The sequence below is a fragment of the Sciurus vulgaris genome (assembly GCF_902686455.1).
Source record: "Sciurus vulgaris genome assembly, chromosome: 3".
In the NCBI taxonomy this organism is placed as follows: Eukaryota; Metazoa; Chordata; class Mammalia; order Rodentia; family Sciuridae; genus Sciurus; species Sciurus vulgaris.
This window is the reverse complement of record NC_136463.1, coordinates 53,882,319-53,904,965: the sequence shown is the minus strand read 5'-3', so window position 1 is coordinate 53,904,965 and position 22,647 is coordinate 53,882,319. Positions and strand designations below refer to the sequence as shown.

Sequence of the window (22,647 nt, the reverse complement as noted above, 5' to 3'; positions counted from 1 at the left end):
ATTTAAATATAATTCCGCCCTTGGGTAACTCCAGTAGCTGCTACTTTAAGATTTGGCCCCGCCCTTTCTGTAAGAGGGCATGTTTTGTTTTAGTTCATTACAGATGGAATACAAATTAGCAGGCAATAGACTATAAGTATGCAAGCTCTGATAAGCATCACTGGAAGGGCGGGGCAGCATAGTGTCTGGAAGTTGGCTGTGTAACCTTGGCCTTAGGACCAGGATAGATTTGACAGATTCTACTCCTCAAATATAGTATAAAATAGTGTACCCATTGTAGAAAACCATATGTCAGCTCTTCAAACAATTAAATATAGAATTATCAGGTTAGGGATGTAGTTCAAGTGGTAGGTTGCCTCTCTAGCATGACCAAAGTCCTGGGTTCAATCCCCAGCAGAGCCCAAGGTGGAAGCAACCCCGGTGTTCACTGGTGGATGAATGGAAGACTAAAATGTGGTATGTATACACACACACACACACACACACAGGCATATTATTCAGCTTTGAGAAGGAATGAAATCCTGATAGATGTTACAATATAGAATGGACCTTGAAAACATTATGCCGAGAGAAATAAACCAGGTAACAAAGGACAAATATTTTATGATTTTACTTTGATAAAATACCGAAAATAGTCAAATTCATAAAGATAGAAGAGTGGTGGTCACCAATGAGTGAGGGGAGGGGAAAGCAGGGAGTTAATATTTCGTGGTGCACAATTTCAGTTGGGGAAGATGAAAAAGTTCTGGAGGTGGATGGTGGTGCTGGTGGCACAGCAATGTGAATGTGCTGAATGCCACAGAACTGGACGCTTAAAAATGGTCATGATGCTACGTTTCATATTAAATATATTTTACCATAAAAATGTCTTTAAAAATCTGCTCTTCATCTTTATCTACATTATATGTCAGTGCAAGAACTCTAGAGGAAAATTGGGAGGTTATTGGTTTAGCCAAATCAGTCTTTGGACCTCATTCTCATCTGAGAAATGGATGAGATTTGGTGGAGTTTTTATAATCCCAAGAGGCATTTCAGGAGAGAGCAGATGTGGGGAAATAACCCTTATGGAAGGTAAAAATCACGAAACTATGTAAATGAACATTGACTCCACTACAGATTAGACATATAATTTTTAATTTAAAAATAATTCAAAAATTTTAGCCAGGCACATGCCTGCAATCCCAGTGGCTCAGGAGGCTAAGGTAGGATTGCGAGTTCAAACCAGCCTTAAGCAACTTAGCAAGATCCTATATCAAAATAAAAAAAAGGGGGGGGGGCTTGAGATGTGGCTCAGTGGTTAAGCCCCCCGGGGTTCAATGCCTGGTACCTAAATAAATATTAAAAATTTAAATGATAAAATATTTTGAATATATAGAAGTTCTCCAGTTGTAGCAATTATTTGTCTATTGAAACTTAACAGATTTTCATGCTTTACCATACACTTTATATATTTTATCTTTTCATCTTGCTTATTATGTTTAATCCTCCCTAGAATAGGGATTTTTAACTCTTTATTTCATTGCTGTATGCCTTCAGCCTACAACAGGTACACAGAGAAATTCAATAGTTTTTTTTTTTTTTTTAGTTGTAGATGGACATGATACCTTTATTTTATTTATTTATTTTTATGCAGTGCTGAGGATTGGACCCAGTGCCTCACGAATGCTAGGCAAGCTCTCTACTACTGAGCTACGGTTACAGCCCCCTCAATACATTTTTGAATGAATAAATTAATGATTCTTTATACAAGTCTTCTCATATGCAACTTAGAGAATCACTTATTGTTAACATTTTATCCCATTTGTTTATAAATATGTAACCTATTAAACATATTATATATCATATGTAATATTCCTCTGAACTATTTGAGGGTAAGTTACATACATTATGATGATTTATCCCTAAATACTTCAGTGTGTATTGTCCAAGAATGGGGATAGTCTCTAACATAACTACAGTAGTTATTAACTTCATTGATAAGTTTTATCATACCTCTAATCCATATTCCAATTATGTCAGTTGTCTTTTTTTTCTTATTATAGCATTTTTATAACTGTAGATTTAAAGTGTTTCCCTACAGATTGCTTATGATTTGGTAGGGTGTGAACAGGCAGTAATTATACAATGGAGAAATGGGGTAACACTTTGTCCAGGTGATAAGAATTAATCAATAAGGGACATATGGACATCATGTGCCGGTACACGTTATACTCTGAAAAGGACACACACAAAAGAGCTGTAATTATACAATGATTGCTCTCCTCTAACTCATAAGCAATCTGTAGAGAAACACCAGACAAATACCTTGTTCTTCGTCAACATTTTCACCTAGCTTTAGCATCCACGGGTGATCCTTACCAGATCCAATCTTTGCCATGATGATTGAAAAATGAATCATTTAAAAACTTGGTTTTCACATGCAGGTCTATAACCTGGAATTGATTTTGTGTGTGGTGTGAGACAGGGCTCTAATTCTACCTCCGACCCCAAACCCCGCCAATATGGCTAAATCAACTCCAGGTTGCCTGAAACCTAGACAGATCCCACTCCAAAACGGTGCAGTAGGTGCTCCCATCCTCCACTAGCCAGCCCCTCCTTGACTGATTAAAGGCCCCTAATCAGCTTGGGGAGATTAAGGGCTCTCGCCGGCTGTTCCCACACCCCCGCCCTGGGATGGGCTGGCAGGGGAGACTGAAGGGGGATCGACCCTGTGACCCCTCACCCGGGCCCTGGGCCCGAGCCCTGTACTTCCCGGTGAGTGGCAAAGGTCCCTAGGCACCTACTCCTCAGGACTGAGGGCCTGGGCATGTCCCATCGACCCTCGACAGTCCTGATGAGGAGGGAGGGGCAAACAAGTTGGGAATGGAAAGGCGGGAAGGACTTGCACTTGACCCGCTCTAGTCGTCTGAATTTGCAGAAGGGACTGTGGACGGAAAGACACCTCAAGGGTTAAGCGGGGTTTGAGAAACAGGTTTGCCGGGACAGCCCTACGGGAATTCTGCGGGGGGTGGGGGGGTCTCAATTGCTCATCCTGCTCGGTCTGTGCTCACAGAAGCTGGCAATGACTGCGTGCACCCTCCTAACCAGGGAGCTTCCCGACGCCGGGTTCTGCGCCCCTGAGCGGTGCGATGGGTCCCCACCACGCGTCCTGCGGGTCCTGCCCTGGCCCGGACCGCTGCTGCTCCGGCTCCTGCTCCTACTCCTCTTCCCGCCTCCCTTTGCCCTCTCCGCGGTGTTCAAAGTGGGGGTCCTTGGCCCTTGGGATTGCGACCCCATCTTCGCCCGTGCCCGCCCCGATCTGGCCGCGGGTCTGGCAGCCGCCCGCCTGAACCATGACCTTGCTCTGGAAGGTGGCCCTCGTTTAGAGGTCGCGCTGCTGCCCGAGCCTTGCCGGACGCCTGGCTCGCTGGGGGCTGTATCCTCCGCGCTAAGCCGCGTCTCTGGCCTGGTGGGACCCGTGAACCCTGCAGCCTGTCGGCCAGCGGAACTATTAGCTCAAGAAGCTGGGGTAGCGCTGGTGCCCTGGGGCTGCCCTGGGACGCGGGCGGCGGGCACCACTGTCCCTGCCCTGACTCCAGCCGCGGATGCTCTGTACGTCCTCCTTCGAGCTTTCCGCTGGGCGTGCGTGGCCCTGGTGACAGCCCCTCAGGACCTATGGGTGGAGGCGGGACGAGCTCTGTCCACTGCGCTCAGGGCCCGGGGCCTACCGGTCACCCTGGTGACCTCCATTGAGCCCTCCGACCTGTCTGGAGCCCGGGAGGCCCTGAAGAGGGTCCGGGACGGACCCAGGGTCAGAGGTAGGCTCCCCTGCAGGGTACCGGGAGGTGGTGGGTCCTGCCTACAGCCGGGAATCTCAGGGAGCCAAATCTCTGTCCGCAGTGGTGATCATGGTGATGCACTCGGTGCTACTGGGTGGAGAGGAGCAGCGGTATCTACTGGAGGCCGCAGAGGAGCTGGGCCTAGCTGATGGCTCCCTGGTCTTCCTGCCCTTCGACACACTCCATTATGCCTTGTCCCCAGGCCCGGAAGCCTTGGCCGCACTGGCCAACAGCTCCCAGCTTCGCAGGGCCCACGATGCTGTGCTCACCCTCACCCGCCACTGTCCTCCGGAAGGCAGTGTACTGGACAGCCTGCGGAGAGCGCAAGAGCACCGGGAGCTGCCCCCTGACCTCAATCTGCAGCAGGTAGATGGGCCAAGGAAGATGGGAGGAGAGCGGAGTGAGGGAAGAGGGAAGGAAAGGAGTCAAAGTGAGGAAAAAAAGAATGAAACCAATGGGGAGAGAACAAGCTGCTTTAGCTATTCTGGAATTTCCTGGGTAATGTAGAGCCTCTGGTCTTTTTTGGGGTCTTGTATAGAAATTGCTTCCAGAGAATAGGCAATGAGAGAAGACCTCTCAAGCCCAGGTCCAAGGAGTAAACTCTGAACTGCAACATCATTTCCTATCTGTTTCAAAGTAAACCCATTTCTTTTTTTTTTCTTTTTTCTTTTGAAAGTGTCAGATGATTGTGAATGTAATGGCTGGGGATGCAATGCCGAATGATCGCCAAAATCTTCCATACTAACAACTTGAGCATATTCTAATACCCATATAGACCTGCCTCTCCTAGTGCCCTGTCCTCTATGGATCACTGATATAATTTTCTGCTCAGGGATCAGCTATAACTGGTTTCCTCCTTAAGTAAAGATGGGATATTTCTTTCCCTAAGGACAAACCCCTAGATTGTATGTCTTGAGATGCAAAAAGGGTCATTTGCAAGATTGTTGTGAAAAGGAGAATTAAGAATTCCTTAGTCATTGATTGGCTTTGTCTAGGGTTCCTTCTCTGCACAGAACTTCACAGACACAGAACCTCAGGGGATCAAGTCACGTACCTTAAAGAGCTCATCCTGTGCTGACAATATAGCCCATCCCTTAGAGCACTGGCTTTGCAAGCGGAAAGGCCGGGTGCAACATCATTTCCAGTCTGTTTCAAAGTAAACCCATTTCTACCACTACCATTATACACAATCCACAATAAATGGCTGGTGTTCAACTATATGCCTTCATGGAAGGCATTTCCTCTAGGACCTCATTTGATAGTCTTAACTTTTTGAGGGCCTTGACATCTTCAAAGAGCAGAAAGATCCCTAAGTGGAGCCAAGTGCTCCCATATTAAGATCCAAAGTTTATTCTCAACATCCAGCTCAAATTCAGGATTCTGAGTTCCCAGAAGCCCAGTTCAGACCATCTAGATCCACCCCAGTTACAAAGGGAGGTTTAGAAACCATTAAGATAGAAGGGAATTTAGATGTTGATTGCAGGAAATCAACCACCACCAAGACTATATTTGAAAGGGACTGTGGGTTTGAGAGGGTTGTGAGTCAAGGGGAATTGAAATATTCCTCACAAATGTTCCCAGTCTTCCCCAATAGAATTTGGGACAGCCAAATGGAGAGAGAGGATGAGAATAGTTGGTAAGAGAATTACTTTGGGTTTCAAAAATGTGTCCTCTTTTTTTCTGAGTTGTTGGTTGTGTGATTTCCTCTCTTTTACCTGACTCTCCCCTGGATAATTATGATTCATCCCCCGAGGGATGGTCATTACTTCTAGAAGCCTCCTTCTCTACCTCCTCTACCTCTCCATGAGATGGAGAACCTCATTCTCATCCACAAAGCTTCCTCGGTTTTCCTACCTCTACTCATTGCTCTGCTTTCACAACCATGTCTGTTTTCCTAAGTAGTTGGAAATTTCCTCTGGGCAGGGATGGTCTCATATACCAGTATATCTCTTGTGCTTTACACAGTGTCTGGCACTTTGAGAAATGGGAACCGGCAATAGTAGAATGGCCTGATGAGATCAGGAGGTAACCTTAAGGGGAAGAAAGGGGAAAATAGGAAATAGAAGTGAACCAAAGGATGGGAAAGAAGACTTTTATATAATGGTAGGTGATGAGATTAAAACAATATGCAGGGCAACCAATTGAAAGGAAAGGACAGAACTAAAGGTGATGGATAGTTACAATCAATTCGAAAATGAGAAAAGAACTCAAGTCCTGAAAAGAGGGCCAGTCAGTGGGGAAGACCAAGTGGGATAGCCAATGGGGAGAGAGGAAGAGATAGTCCATGAGGAACCACTAACTAGGAGCTGAGAACAGTCAGTACGTGCAGGGCTCCAAGGGTTCAAATGAAAGAATAGGCAGAGCTAGTGAATTCCCATCAATTTGTGGGCTGTGCTTTCTAGACCTGAGTCCCTGCTTTCCTTCTCCAGGTCTCCCCGCTGTTTGGCACCATCTACGACGCGGTCTTCTTGTTGGCGAGGGGCGTGGCGAGAGCACGGGCAGCCGCCGGTGGGGGCTGGGTGTCTGGAGCAGCAGTGGCCAGGCACGTCGGGAATGCCGAAGTCCCTGGCTTCTGTGGGACCCTGGGAGAAACCGAGGAGCCCTCCTTCGTACTGCTGGACACGGATGCGGTTGGGAGCCGACTCTTCACCACATACGTGCTGGATCCTGTCCGGGGCTCCCTTCGCTCTGCTGGGACCCCGGTGCACTTCCCTCGCGGCGGCCCCGCTCCAGGGCCAGATCCCTCGTGCTGGTTTGAGCCAAACGTCATCTGCAATGGAGGTAAGGGCGAGCATCCCAGCCCGCACTGGGACAGTCAGTACAGCCTGTCCACAAAGTTGTAAATGAGAGTGAACTCCTGTCCTGCAGTTCTTTCAGGCCCTCTGGGCCCTTCCAGGGCCCCCTCCAAGCCTTGGCTTGCTTAGGACTTCTTTTTTGCCTAGTCTGAAAACCCTCTGAGAAATTTTCTAGCATTTCTAGATTCCTCTTTGAGGAATCTGTGACCTTTCCTTAGAGGCTGTTCCAGCTCCCATCCCCATTTCCTGGAATGTCCAGGATTTGAAAGGGATCCTTCTCTTTCCAAGGTCCTGAGTGTCCCGCCTTTCATTGTCCCTTCAGGAGTGGAGCCGGGCCTCGTCTTTCTTGGCTTCCTCCTGGTGGTAGCAATGGGGCTCGCTGGGGTCTTCCTGGCCCACTGTGTGAGGTGAGTAGAGGAGTGAGGTAAGTAGGATGTGATCATGGCTCTCCACTGCCAGGGATGAAATTGTGCAGCAAAGACAGCTATTCAAGAGTAGAAGAGGGGAGGATCTTTCCTGGGGAGGGAGGATAGGGATCCTGAAGGGCTGGCAGTGTCCCAGGGAAATGTCTGATTTGGAGATGGCTGCCTTCCGTTATACCTCCCCTGAACTCACATCATCCCTCCATCCCAATCCCTACTGGCCTCCTCAGATGAAACTGGTCCATTTTGCCAGTATAACCTCTTTCCATTACCAGGCACCGGCTCCTTCATATACAAATGGTTTCTGGCCCCAACAAGATCATCCTGACTCTGGATGACATCACCTTCCTCCATCCACATGGGGGTAGCTCTCGAAAGGTCAGGAAAGCAAGGAACCAAAAACCTGCTGTCTTCACCCTTCCTTGAGTCAGCCCTCATCCCAGCCACCCCCAGATCCCAGAAAGAAAGTCTTATTTTTGCCCCAGTTATGTCTAAGGTCTGAGTTCTAGGGATCAGCAATCTCATCTGTACAATAGGAGCGACAGCCCCTGTCCTCACTACTTTTCTGGGGTAGTGTGAAGGTCCAAAAAGAAAATAAATATATTCGTTTTGTAAAGTGTTGTGCACTTAGGAAGTAATATCATTTTCATCTTCCCTAATTGAAATTTCTTCCCTTCCCCTCTTTAATCCACAAAACTCAGTCTGACCTCAATCCAAGGGGTCAGAATATACTCTGGAGTCAGAGTATATTGACTCTTTGCATTGACCTCTACCTCCCAGATGATGCAGGGGAGTCGATCCAGTCTGGCTGCCCGCAGCACATCGGACATTCGAAGCATTCGCAGCCAGCCCTCAGACAGCACAAATATTGGCCTCTATGAGGTGAGCCTGAGCCAGGCTGAGTTGTACTCCAGAAGGGGCAGTGAGAAAAGGTGCTCAGGCCTGGGCAGAGAGGAGGTATACTCTCAAGGGAGGCATGCAGTCATGTCAAATCCTGCAGGCTCCAGGCAGTGGGAGGTCAAGTGGGACCTGGGGAGCTGTCATGGATTCCTCAATCCTGATCTGATTTTTATTGTGATGCAAGATTTTCTCTTAGCCATGATCCAGGTGAGGACTCCTCAAAAGCCAGACCATGACCACAGGCTGGAGCTGATGAGCAGTCTGCTGGGACCAGCATGCAGGCTGGTGTGGCCACTGAAGCCTGGGAGCCCCTGGCCCTGCCCCCTCATAATTCCCATCCAAAATTCAGATCAGACTCAAACAGCAAGCCCTAGAGCAGAGTAAGAATGTCATAAAAGTGCAGTAGGACCCTGTGGGGCCAGGAAATCTGAATATGATGGCCTGGATGGGAGATAATGAGAAGAGATTCAGAGGGAGTCTAGAGAGACCTCAGCTAATCAGGAGGAAAATAGAAATTTAGAGCTCCCAAGCACCCAGTCATGGATTGAATGCAGAATTTCCAACTATGTCACCTAGAGACCATCATGATCATTTCTCAGAGGGGTGCTATTGTCATTTTGGGCAGGTTGTTCTTTGTTGCATGGGATCACCTTGTCCCTCAAAGAATGTTTAGTTTCTCTTGTCTCTGACCTTGTACACTAAATGCAGTTTTTGTGACAATTAAAAATGTCTTCACATGTATTTCCATGTGCTCCTTAAGCATCAATGCCAGACTCTCACAACTCCCTTCTAGTCCAAATTCCTTACCAACAGGGCAACTTATGTAATTTGCAAGATGCAGGACAAAATAAGTATGAGAGGCCCCTCACTCATTCAAAATGATAGCAACAGATCATTGAATCAAGCTTGGACCCTCTGAGCAGCTGCAGTGGTTACATGCTTTGAATCAGCCCTGCCAATAGTTGAGGACAAGGAGGCTCCCTATCCATTCCATCTAGTTTACAGTAAAGTCTCATCTACCCACATGCCTGACTCAAAGCATGGTGCTGTCATGGCAAGGGATGGTGATGTCATTGACATTTGTGGTTGTAACAATTCACTTAATGGGCACATCTAGGTGGGCAGGACAACTATACAGGTCTTTTGCATCTCTCTCACCTAGGAGGGGGTTCTCAACCAGCTGGCTGAGAAGTAGATAGGCAGATATCAAACTCCTGTTTTTGATGCTGTCACATGGCAGATGTGTTCTGGGACAGTGGGCAATGGAAGTATGGGGGTTCTAGAGCTCCTTCCATCATGGGACTTTAGGAGACTGAGTTCCCTAACCTCATCCTCTCTGCTGCAGGGAGATTGGGTTTGGCTAAAGAAATTCCCAGGGGATCATCACATAGCTATCCGTCCAGCAACTAAGACAGCCTTCTCCAAGGTAAGAGTTGGTCCCATGATGGGTGCAGGGTGGCCATCAGTTCCTCCCTTCTTGCTTCTCTTTACAGCCCGCATATAGTAGTAGGTTTCAGTTAAATGTTCCTTCCACTCTAGAGCAGAGTTCTCATTAATCTGTCTCATGGCACTAGTTCTCTGATATTCTTATCACAACTTATATGAGATAAATTACATGTTAATTTATACATAAGTTATGTGTTCATCTGTGGACTGGCTTACTTCTGCCTCCTTCATGGACTCTAAGCTTAGTGAGGGCTTCCCTGTGCCTCTCTGTTGTATTCCCAGCATCCAGCACAGGGTCTGGAATATTACTGAGACCCAGTGAATGTTTGTTGAGTGAATGATAGAAAATGAGTTTTCATATGTCAGGCCACATATGCTAAATAGTCCTAGCTGTATTGACCTAATAGAATGGAAAGTTGGCAAGGAGGTAATAGACTGGCTTATTCTGGTACTTTCAACCTTGATGTCCCTCTTCCTGCGAATGCCATGCATTTGTCTGCCAGTCTTTGTCTGGCATACTTTCCTGAGGCCTCCACAGATGCACATAGTCACAGTTGTGGAATGATTTAAATGGACAGACTATGGGTCAATAGATTAATAGTCACCATTTAACACCCGCTGTTTAAAATGAAATCCAAGAAAAGCTAGAAAGGGCACCAGTCAGCCTCTATCCCCCACTTTTCCAGCATATGCGTGTACTCTGTCCTGCATAGTGGGGAAGAGGGACATTAAGGTTGAAAGTACCTGCCAAGTAGGTATGACCTTTTGATGGCTCCTTTAGGACTTTGATGGCTTGGCTGTCTTACCTAACTTGGGGAGTGTGGAGTCTCAGAAGCATCTGAAACACTGATGTGATGCCAAGCAGAGCTGCGCCAGGTCAGGCTGCAGGCATGAGCTGTTTCTGGTGTCCTCAGAAAGCCCTAATGCCTCTCCACAAGGACTGTTACATTCAGAAGGAGCTGGTGGTCATGGCAGGGGCTTTTCTCTCATGTAGTACTTTCCCTTAAGATGGAGACAGTTCAGCCAGATGTGTGGTGTACACTTTAATCTCAGCAACTTGGTAGGCTGAGGCAGGAGGATTACAAGTTTGAGGCTAGCCTCAACAATTCAGTGAGACCTTGTCTAAAAAAAAAAAAAAAAAAAAAAAAAGACTGAAGCAATTCAGTTGGATGCCGGGGTGCAGGTCTATAATCCCAGCTACTCAGGAGGCCAAGGCAGAAGAACCTCAAGTTCTTGACCAGTCTGGACAATGTAAGGAGACCCTGTTGTGAAATAAAAATAAGGATAAGGGATGTAGCTCAATGTGCTAGGTTCTGGGTTCAATTCCCAAACTGGGAGGAGGAGAAGGAGGAGGAGGAGGGGAGAAAGAAGGACAGAGAAGGAAGGAGGAGAAGGAGAAGCAGGGGGAGGGGGAGGGGAGGGAAAGAGGGGAGGGAAGGGAAGGAGGAGGAGAAGGGGAAGAAGAGGAAGGAGGAGAAGAAGGAGGAAGAAGGGGGAAGAAGGAGGAGGAGGCAGAAGAAGATGAAGAAAAAAAGGAGAAGTAGAAAGAAAAACTCTGGGGCAGTTCAAAGATTGATGTTTAATAAATCAGAACCTGCCTGGGTGCTGATCACCAATGCATGGTTGTCTTTTCATTCATAACTTTAAGTTCAGCTATATTTAGTATTTGAACAGTGTGGCTTTTGATTTTGTTTTCCATAAAATCAACAGAAGTATCTGAGAACCCCACAACCCATAGGTGTGTGTGTGTGTGTGTGTGTGTGTGTGTGTGTGTTATTTCACCATCATTTCACTCATCAATTTCACTCATCATTCTCATCCCATCTTCCTAGTTTGAGTACTTAAAAACAGACATTGAATAGTGGCCCCCTGCCCACGTTGCCACCAGGGCAGAAAATGCCTGTCAACTCCCCTGCCTCCCCTGCCCCCTCAGCTCCGAGAGCTCCGGCACGAGAACGTGGCCCTCTACCTAGGGCTCTTCCTGGCGGGGGCTGCAGACGGCCCTGCGGCCCCCGGGGAGGGCATCCTGGCTGTGGTCTCAGAGCACTGTACCAGGGGCTCCCTCCACGACCTCCTCGCCCAGAGAGAAATAAAGCTGGACTGGATGTTCAAGTCCTCCCTCCTGCTGGACCTCATCAAGGTGAGTGTTGGCAGCCGGGAGGTGGTAGTGCGGCGTGCCCTGAGGGCAAGGAGATAGGGAGCAGAGAAACCGCACCGGCTCAGGCTGCCTCTTACCCCGCCTCCTCCAAGGGAATGAGGTACCTGCACCATCGCGGCGTGGCTCACGGGCGGCTTAAGTCACGGAACTGCGTGGTGGACGGGAGGTTCGTGCTCAAGGTCACCGACCATGGCCAAGGGAAACTGTTGGAAGCGCAGAAGGTGTTACCGCAGCCTCCCACTGCCGAGGGTAGGAGTCCCTGGCTGCCTACTGCGCACAGGAGTAACCCCCAGGGTCCACATATTTCAAGGGCCCCTGCTCCCTTTCTTGCACTCTCCCCATTACACATCCATTGGACTTGACTACTACGGAAAAGGTCATCTGACCTCTAAGATTCGGAGGATGGAATCTGTGACTGGTGGGTGGGGGTAACTCGGGGGAGGGATTGTGCCTGAGCTCTTGACAGTGCACCCGGGTCTGCTCTTAGAGGACCTTTGCCTAAGGGTGGGGGCCTGTGCCCAAGAGAAGGAGTCTTTTCTGGGCACAGCCTTGTTTGAGGGGCGGGGCTTATTGTGAGGGCAGGGCTTCTCCTGACACAGCTTAGAGTTTCAAGTAATCTCTCCTGGGATTGGTTGCAGGGCTGCGGGCTTGCTGAGTGTCTAGGTTGTGAGTTTGGGCTTTCTGGCAGGGATGGGAGTCTGTCCTCAGCGCCCCACGGTCCTCCGCGTGACCATGCGCCCGTTCCCATCCCAGATCAGTTATGGACAGCCCCAGAGTTGCTTCGGGACCCAGCCCTGGAGCGTCGGGGAACTCTGGCCGGTGACGTCTTCAGTCTGGGCATCATTATGCAGGAGGTCGTGTGCCGCAGTCCCCCCTATGCCATGCTGGAGCTGACAGCAGAGGGTAAGGCAAGCTGGGGCCAGAAAGGCATCTTATAGTTAGGACAGGGCCATTGCCTACCTAGCCTCACTTTTTTCTCTAAAGCAAAGCCTGGTGATAAGACTTAATTATGTGGGGGCTCCCTTGAAGCTGGAGTCTGAAGGGTCAGGGCAGTAGAAAGTCAAGCATCAGGATGGTGGAGCGGGGGGAGTGCTTTTCAGGGCCCAGATCTCAGCAGTTTGTTCTGTCCTGATGCTGGACCCAACCTGTTTCCCCATGTGACAGAGCAGGTTCCTCTAGTTCTCACAGGTCCCAGGGAGGCATCGGGGGCTAGGATAAAAGGACAGTCCCATCTGATTCAAATCCACATCAATTATCATCTATGGGACTCTGAGCAAGCTAATTCATTATCCTCTCATTTTCCTTACATGGAATAATGTTTCTTTGTGTCACATCTTACTGATCCCAGGGTTCAGGGTCCTCTTGTTACTCCTAGAGACCCCTTACACACTAGACTTGTGCATCCATTGAAGCTGTGGTTCAAAGGACCCTCTGTTGGTCTCCCATCTTGGGCTTTAACAATCAGGCCAGGATCAGAGGTGGCTTCTATCCTGGAATGCCCACTCCTCACAGTCCCCTCATGCCTCCAGAAGTGGTGCAGAGGGTGCAGAGCCCGCCTCCGCTGTGTCGGCCCTCGGTATCCATGGACCAGGCACCTGTGGAGTGCATCCATCTGATGACACAGTGCTGGGCAGAACAGCCAGAACTTCGACCCTCCATGGACCGCACCTTTGACCTGGTTAGGGACTGGGATTGGGCGAGGGCTGGGTGGGTCCCTGGGATCCATGATTCTTGTTAGTAACCTAGAAAGGTCACAGGAAGGCAGGCAGGATCTTTGACCTTCAAGGTGACCTCCTAAGGAGTAGCCTGAGAACTGGAAGTTTGTTGGGGCCAGACTTAGAAAGATGGTGAGCTAGAATGGGGGCTGCGGAGGTCTTTGAGGTTGGAAACAGAGCTCTGGGTGGGAGAAATATTTAATTCAATTCAAATAACATTGATTGAGAACCAGGTATTTGTTTGGCTTACTGTGACAGAGACTTGGTCTGGGAATCCAAAGGCTGAGCTGCTGCAGTGCCCTGACAATTCCTAACTGAAAACAACTACCTTTGGGAACCCTCATTTCCCACTTGCCTCCTAATAATGTCTGAACACACAATGCCCAGCACCCCGGGACTGCTTCATGAGCAGAAGATGAATTGCGGTTAATGGGATGGGTAATATAGCCCCATGACTACCCAGATCTTCAGCAGTTTTACCTGCTTCCTGTTGTTACTAGTTCAAGAGCATCAACAAGGGACGGAAGACGAACATCATTGACTCAATGCTTCGGATGCTGGAGCAGTACTCCAGTAACCTGGAGGACCTGATCCGGGAACGCACGGAAGAGCTGGAGCTGGAAAAGCAGAAGACAGACAGGCTGCTCACGCAGATGCTGCCTCCGTGGGTGCCAATATGGCGAGGAGTGGGTGGAGAGGGAACTGGAACCCAGTCAGACTGGGGCAGCCTCCATGTGACCCCACTTTCTGCCATGCCTAGATCTGTGGCTGAGGCCCTGAAGAAGGGGACACCTGTGGAGCCAGAGTACTTTGAGGAAGTGACACTGTACTTCAGTGACATTGTGGGATTCACCACCATCTCTGCCATGAGTGAGCCCATCGAAGTGGTGGACCTGCTCAATGACCTCTACACACTCTTTGATGCCATAATTGGTGCCCACGATGTCTATAAGGTGGAGTGTGCAGGGGACAAGACATCCTGATCTTCAGTTCAGCTCCATCAACCCCAGCCCACTAGCCCAATACTCTATCCCAATCCTCCTGTACCTCCCCAATCTTCTCCTCCAGCCCAGTCCCCAATTTGCAGCCTGACTCTGCAGGATGTCTGCTCTAACCCCAGTTTCAGCCTCAGCATGCTACATTGGCTTTGTATATGGCGGGGAGGGACACTCAATACTGAACTGGCACAACTCTTTCTCCCAGGTGGAGACAATTGGGGATGCCTATATGGTGGCCTCAGGGCTGCCCCAGAGAAACGGGCAGCGGCATGCGGCAGAGATTGCTAACATGTCGCTAGACATCCTTAGTGCAGTGGGCTCTTTTCGTATGCGCCATATGCCGGAGGTGCCAGTACGCATCCGCATCGGCCTGCACTCAGGTAATTCCCGGCCCTTCTTCTCTAGGGCTTCATTTCAAATTCCTTCTATAGGAGGCAAACTTCGAAGGGGCTGGGGATGGGGTCTTGCCTTGAAAAGGATACCCTTGAGAGTGTTTATTTGGAGATCTGGTAGGGAGTGTGGGGTGCTCGGGTGCTAAGGTCCCCCAAGACCCTAAGCATAGCCTAGTTGCTGGGCACCGTCAGTTTCAATCCAAGTCCTTCCTGCCCGCCAACTTGTGCATCTCCGCAGGCCCGTGCGTGGCAGGCGTGGTGGGCCTCACCATGCCGCGGTACTGCCTCTTTGGGGACACTGTCAACACTGCCTCTCGCATGGAGTCCACTGGGCTGCGTGAGTGTGACAGAGGCGGGAGGAGCTGGGGGAGGGAGGGCGGGGCCGAAGAGGGGAAACAGCTTGAGAGGTCAGGTGAGGTGAGTTCAGAGCTCATGGCGTCCCCACCGTCCCAGCTTACCGTATCCACGTGAATATGAGCACGGTGCGGATTCTCCGCGCTCTGGACCAGGGCTTCCAGATGGAGCTTCGAGGCCGTACTGAGCTGAAGGTGAGGCCGGGCCCCTCTCCCTCCTGGGGAGGGGCCCTTGGGGACCTAGGGTCTCCAAGTTCCACTTAGACTTAGAGATTCTCCCTCGCTCACTTCAGTTCATCTAAGCTTCCTCCTCTCTTGTGTCTTCTCTCCAGGGCAAGGGCGCTGAGGACACGTACTGGCTGGTGGGCAAAGTTGGCTTTAACAAGCCCATCCCCAAACCTCCTGACCTGCAACCGGGGTGAGGGTTTGGCATGCTCAGGCGGGGTGAAAGATGAATGACCAGCACGGGCGGGGTAGGCCCCTTCCCGCATTCTCCCTGCCTCCAGCCCTGTGTCTGACCCCAGCAAGAAGCTGCGATGACCAGAGCTCTCCCCTACCCCATTTGAACTCCCCTCCCCTGATATTGCCGCCCCTTGCCACAGGGCCAGCAACCATGGCATCAGCCTGCAGGAGATACCCGCTGAGCGGCGCCAGAAGCTGGAGAAGGCCAGGCCAGGCCAGTTCTCCGCGAAGTGAGGCCCTGCCCAGACAGGTACAACTTCTTCCCTCAGTCTCCCAGACCACACACTTATGGGGGATGCTTCCTAGGGGACAGGTGCCTCCTTGCTAGCCTGAGGGTCTAGCACTGGCTGTAGAAAGTCTCACCCAAGCCAGATGTCCCAATCCCTCACTGACTTAGTGAGCCCAGGTTAGTTCTTAAACCCAGGAATTTACCCTGGGAGGGAAGCACCTACTGGTTCTGTAGGACTGCAGTGGTCCAGGAGTGCAGGGTTAGGGAATCCTGTAATTGTGATGGCATGTCACTTCTCTGACCCTACCCACTCACAAACAGCACATACCAGGCCTCCCCAGGACACACTGCACAAGAGATAAAACTCTAGGGGGCAACATTGGCCAGAGGACAGTATGCAAGTTATCTCTGGAGTTAAAGCAGAGAGCTGCTCACTACCCTCCTTTGAAGACCTCTGACTGTGACCCTCCCCTTCCTAGATGAGCCCCCATGACCCCTTTTCTCCACTTCCCTCTGAGACATTCATCTTTCCCTCAGGATTGTTCTGGAAGATATTTTCCCTGGAAGTTGCTGCTAGAGGTGACCTAAAGTTGACCAAGAGCTGGCTTCTGTCCAGCTTTGCCTCCACGGATTCTGAGCCTTTACAAGAGTCAGCTGCAAACCAGCCTTGAGAAAGTCTCATGCGCTCTCCAGGATTGGGTCCCCCCCAGTGGCGGAATGAAGGGGGACCTAAGTGATTTTCACCACCCCTGTGGCCCTGACAGCTGGGCTTTAGAATGGCTGGCCTTAGGATATGGACACTGTGGCATGTGGCCCCCAGCCCAAAGGATTCTGAGCCCATCAGGGTGGGGGATTCTCCATTTTCCAGAGCCTCTCAGGGCTCCAGGAAGGATGATCTGCAATTGGATGCCCTGGAGGTGGAGGCATTGTGTATTTCATCCAGGGCATGTGGCCTAGGGAGGTCATGGCTTCTGTTTAGCCTCAAGCTTCATTCCCATTTTCTTTGCTCCCTGGTCAGAAACTGATTCCTTCTCCAGTGGTTAAACCAAGTCATTTACCCAAATGCAGAGGAAAGTTTACTTCAATGCTTTGGGGAAAGGAAATTAAACTGCACCAAACCTTTACTAACTTAGAACACCTGAGGAATAGTCATATTCTCTGTTGTTTTTTTGTTTTGGGTTTTTTTTGGAACCAGGGATTGAACCCAGGGAGCTTAACCACTGAGCCACATCCCCAGCTCTTTTTTTATTCTTTATTTTGTGACAGGGTCTCACTAAGTTGCTTAGGGCCTCACTAAGTGGCTGAGGTTGGCTTTGAACTTGCTATCTCCCAGTCTCAGCCTCCCAAGCTGCTGTAATTACAGGCCTGCACCATCATATTCTCTGTTTAACTCTTTGCTGCTGAGCAGCCAGTTAGACAGAAAATTCCTTCTGCTTAGATCTTCATAACAAATGTCAATGTTCAGTCTTGGCAAGTCCTTTGCTGAAATTTCCCCTGATGTTCCAGAGCTTAGGCTTTGGCATGTTTGACTCTTGGTGTATTTGCTTTTGCCACAGACCCTGGGAGAAATTAGGAGCAGCTGCAACCACCCACTAGTAGTGAGCATTCATCCTTTGGAGATGTGCAAGCATAACAGCAGATGTTAGAAACTAAGGATATGGCAGTTAGAAGGAATTCCTAGGTGGAAAGATGAACCAAGTCCTCACTGGGAAAATACTGGCTGGTGGGCCAACAGCATCAGCATCACTTGGGAGCTTGTTAAAATGTAGAATCTCAGGTCCCAGATCTACTGAATCAGAATCTACATTTTAATAAGCTCTCTCAAAACAGTATAGGCACACTAAAATTTATGAAGCCTAGAACTGAATGATTGTAGGAGCCCTTGAATCTCAGAATCTTCAAGATTTCATTAAAATGAGGCTAGAGACTAGCTAGTAGAATTGCTTTGACTGACTTATGGAGTATTTTTGTTTTAACATTTAAAAATCAATTTTAAATCACTTTTTTGGGGATGAGCATCCTGCTACCTTACTCGTTCTGGCCTCAAATTCGATTTCCTTCTGTCTCAGTCTCCCCAGTATCTGGGATTACAGGTATAGGCCACTGTACCCAGCTACCAAATCAGTGTATTAAAAATAAAAACCCAGGTGTGGTGGTGCATGTCTGTAATCAGTGACTTGGGAGGTTGAGGCAGAAGGATCACCAGTCTGAGGCCAACCTCAGCAGTGCAACTTAGAGAGATGCTGTCTAAATAAATAAATAAATAAATAAGGTCTGGGGGTGTGTCTCAGTGGTAGAGTGCCCCTGGGTTAAAATATCCAGTATATACATAAATATATATATAAAAATATATACAATCATTCCTTGGTATCCATAGGGAACTGGTTCCAGGATCCCCATGGATACCAAAATCCTTGGATGCTCAAGTCCGTTACATAATATGATGTAGTATTTGCGTAGAACCTATGAATATTCTCCTGTATACTTTAAGTCATCTCTAGATTACTTATAATACCCAATACAATGTAAATGTGGTGTAAATACTTGCTATAATATATTGTTTAGGGAATAAACAAGACAAGAAAAGTCTGTCTGTGGTTAGTACAGATGCAAACATTGTAGGCCTAACTCCATAGACCAAGATCCATGATGGATTGAATCTGTGACTGCAGCATCCAAGGATATGCAGGGCCAACTGTACCAGAGTTCCCTCTTCTGAAATCAAAAGCAGCACACAAGGCTTGCATCACCCCTGGGCAACATCCTGCAGGAGCTAAAGAGCAACAGTAGGTTTAATCCAGGGCTGCACATTTCAGTTCTCACAGTCCCCACAGCCTCCAAGACATTGAGATTTTCTGAACGTCCCTTACATCTGGCACCTGTAGACCTTGGGCTTAGGACTCCTGGAGCAGTGGATGTTATAATGACTTTTGTTCCTGGAGGTTGCTTTGCATTTTTTTAAATTAATTAGGGGAACTTCCTCTTCCTTCCTAAAGTAAAAGAAAAAATTTATAAGAAATAACAAATCCAGCACTTGTAAGTTTTGGTTACCTAAGATGGTGCCACTATAGTGAATAATTTAGTGCAATTAAAAAAACCATTTTCAACTGCATTCAAAGATGATGAATTAAAGATTAAGACAAGAAAAACCTAACATGCATGCACACACATTTTAAAAAATTATTTACATTGTTAAATATCTCCTTTAAGATTTTCTCTGTACTTTGGTCCCAGAATTAAAGGGCAGATTCCACATTGCTGGCCTGGACCTGACAGTGTGGATGTAGCTCTCATTCTCCTGCTCTTCCCTTCCTACCCCACTTCATCTCCCACTATTCCTCTTTCCTGTCCTGCTAGTTCCTGGGGTGGTTAATGGTATATGAGTTAGAAAGCCTCAGGAAAGAGTCATCCAGGGTTAGGTGCAGAAGATTGCCTTGGGCAGGCCTGAGCAGCGCACCCAAGAAGAAGAGGAGGAAGAGGGCTGGGGCTTAAACCCACCTCAGGGTAGAGGTGGAGTGGACAGGTGTCAGCAGGTCTCTTCACAACTTTGACTCAGCCTCATTCCCAGGCCAGCTGCTTCAGATCTCAAATGACCTGATATGATGGGACTGGGGGCTGGGACCATCTTCCCACCAGAATTCACAGAGTCAGTGGGAGAAGAGAAGGGGAAAGATTGAGCTTCACTGTCCTCTCTGTCCCTCAGTCTTCTTTCTCTGTACCTGTTTTCCTCTTTCCTCTGACTCTGCTCTCTCTCTAGCCCCAGACCTCTTTCCACCCAGCTGTTTCTCTCTGCCTTTCTTTGCAGCTTCCCCCATTTCTGTGACACCTTTTTCCTGGACTCAGTCAATTATCAATCTTAGGCCCCCTCTGAAGTCCTCCCAGTTCCCCACCTGATGCTCTTGTGTCTGGGCAATTCCTAACCTGTGAGCACCTGGCACGGTCACTGGCACTCCCCACCTTCAGATGTGTTTACACTACCTCAGCCAACTGGCCTGCACCAGAAACCCACACTTGGAGTTACCCTTGCTTTAGGATGGCTCTGAGGCTAGGACAAGTTATGGCCAAAGTGGGGTCTCCAATAGCTTTTGCTTTGAACCCACAGCTTGTCTCTAGGCTCACGTGGCACTTTTCTTTGTGCTGCTCCTCAGGGTCTGGGCCCTGTTCCCCACTCCCATATGGACCCCCAGGTACCTTCCTTTGAAGACGTGAGGTGAGCTGCTCCTTGCCAGTAATTTCTGACACTGCATTGTAGGGCTATGTTCTCTAAGATGTTCCGAACCTTGCTCTGAGGACAGCAGGCTATGTGCTTGGGTCTTAGGACGGGGGAGTTGAAATAAAGGTGTGCTTTATTCCATTTCATGGTGTGTGGTTCTTTTGACCCAAGGGTGTTCTGAAAACCCCCACCCCCTGGGAATGCTTACTAGAGTCCTAGGACAGAGGCCGACTCTGGGGACCCCAACAAATCATATCTGTCCTTTATCCCCAAAAACCAAATGGAAAAAAGTAATGGTGAAAAGCAGGAAAGGAACTTTTAATCACTCTAGCTATACTGGGAAGGCAAAGGAGAGCAACATTTCCAGCCCTGGCCACAAGGGTACTGCCATGAGCTTCCAGATTATATAGACAAGGGGACCAGAAATATGCACAGTCAAGCTGTCTTGGTCACACTGTGGTCTGGTTGATCATTATCTTGGGATCAGTCAAGTGGACAAAAAGAAAGTTGTCGTTTATAAGAAAGTTGCTGTTGCTTGTGGGGTGGTTTGGACTTACCATAAGATATTTATCATCAGACCTGTTTCTAGAGTCTAAAATAACTCCAAGCAAAGGAGATGGATACAAAATGGAAGCAAAGATGCTGAATTCTTCACCCTGCTTTTAGTTACTCATTGGACACTTTTCAGACCAAAATGAAGAGTCAGTGTTTTTGCATTGAGGACCTGCAGGTTACCTGGGTTGCAAATGAAATTCAGTGTTGAGACACTGCTGGAAGTCATGGGAAGCTGTTGTCTCTTTTTCTGAGGTTGCTGAGGGGATGGGACCTTGGTGGATCTTGCCATCACAAAGACAGAGATCAGAATGGGCAGATGGACAAAGATTAAGTCCTGACTGCCACTATTTGAGCTTCCATACCTGGCTGGGCCTGAAGCCAGATCCAGCTGGGAAGGTAACTGGGCTTTCTGTTATTTGTAGCCTGAGGTGTCCTGATACTCCCTAAAAGGATTGTGGAAAGCATTGGTTAGACTGGTTTAATGAGAAAGAAAAGAAGAGAATCGTGGTCAGGGAGGAAAGAGGTGTTGAAAGGTGAATGATGAACAGAAGATGGTCACTAAGTACTGACTCCATCCAGAGTAGGCCGGATCCCTTGCCCTGTAGCATGACTGTTCCATTTATGGGAAACCTAAGCAGGGGAAGGTAAGGACCTGGGGTAGGAAAATCAGCACAGCATATAATCCTTGTCAGGACACTTGTCCTGGCTCATCATTTATAAGTCTGAGGGAATCATGCGAATGAGTGTGGCGCAATCTGCTAAGCTCACGACAGCACTGTGTTGACATCTTTATGAGTGAAACAATCAGACTTTGACAGAGGATTTGGGGTGGAGATAGATGTCTCTCCCTGTTCCCAGAAGTGGGAAGGGAGTAGAAGAATTGAGTAGGATATCTGTGCTGTCTGAGAAGTCTAGTATCTTGTAGGGCAGGCTGATTTGCCACATTCTGGAGATACGCCCATCCAAGCTAAAATTGTTTTGTCAACTCACCGGGGTCATTGCACCTTACCACCCACACCTGAGTCTGAGTGTCTGACTGTGGACCTAGAGAAAGGTATGTTAGTCAAGCATCTATCCTCTCTGCTCACCAATAACATCGATTCCATCATTTAAAAGCACAACCCCACACACCATCTCTAATTCTCACAAGAACCATTTTGCACATAAATGAGGTTCCCAGAAGAGAAGTGACTTGTCAAAGGATATTCATCTGGCAAATGTTGGGATGAAGAATCAAATCTGGGTGTTCTGACTCTGGGCTTTGGGTGGCTCTCTAGGATGTGCTGGAGATGTGTCCCTCATAGGCAGTTTTCTTGCTTCATGGTGCCTGGATTCTATTTTTTTTTTTTTCCAAGAGCACAGTTGAAACTCCAAGTCAATATACATGCAATTGGATTATTGAAGGGTTTGATTTGGTGGGATGTGAACAGCATTTCTGCAATCACTGTTTCCAGGATTCCAGTCCAATTGCAAGTTGCAATCCCTTACATGCTTGAAGTGCCTGCTCCTCACTACACCTATCAGGGATCCCAGGGGAAGTTTGTGTCTGCTCCTTCATTCCTCCCCACTCTGGCTCCTTGCTCAGGAGAGGAGGGACATTGTGAGGAGTACTATTTGATCTTCAGATCCCTGGTCTCCCCACAAAGTAAGTAACATGGTGGAAGTCTTAACTGTTCATCTCTTGGTGGGGAAATTTCCCTAGTCTGGCTTTGGCTCGGTTGCTACTGTCCCTGAGAGACCATCCCTGCCCAGCTGGGACATGTGCAGGGGTGTGTTCCCCATGAAGTTGAAAAAGAGGCTTATGGTTCCTACCTAATTTTGTATAGTCATCCCTCAGTATTCTTGGGGGATTTGTTCCAGGACCCAAAATACAAGGATGCTCAACATGATATAGTATTTGTATACTTTCTTACTCATGCATATCCTCCTATATACTTAAAATCATCTCTAGATGACTTATATACCTCATACAATATTAATGCTATGTAAATAATTGTTACACTGTATTGTGTAAGGAATAATCATAAGAGTAAAAAGTCTGTATGTGTTCAGTACTGAGGCAAATTTTTCCCCAGATATTTTTAATCTGAAGTTGGTTGAATCCATGGATGCAGAAACTTGGATGCAGAACACAGAGGGCCAACTGTATCTTTTTTTTTTTTTTTTTTTTTTTTTTAAGTACAGGGAATTG

At 48.3% G+C, this 22,647-nt stretch overlaps 1 protein-coding gene across 1 annotated transcript; it reads left to right on the top strand.

Moving 5' to 3' along the window:
- Nucleotides 1–3,061: 3,061 nt before the first annotated feature.
- Nucleotides 3,062–16,732, top strand: GUCY2D (guanylate cyclase 2D, retinal; the record flags this gene model as incomplete). The annotated part of the gene is made up of 19 exons (XM_079135721.1): nt 3,062–3,797; nt 3,880–4,184; nt 6,248–6,599; nt 6,936–7,020; nt 7,311–7,413; nt 7,816–7,917; nt 9,281–9,361; nt 11,315–11,521; nt 11,632–11,788; nt 12,293–12,442; nt 13,069–13,217; nt 13,755–13,918; nt 14,015–14,207; nt 14,458–14,632; nt 14,883–14,981; nt 15,098–15,192; nt 15,330–15,415; nt 15,600–15,709; nt 16,226–16,732. 18 exons carry the CDS (start codon nt 3,062–3,064, stop codon nt 15,691–15,693), a joined length of 3,333 nt encoding a protein of 1,110 aa, XP_078991847.1. The 3' UTR covers nt 15,694–15,709; nt 16,226–16,732.
- Between the last annotated feature and the right edge of the window lie 5,915 nt (nt 16,733–22,647).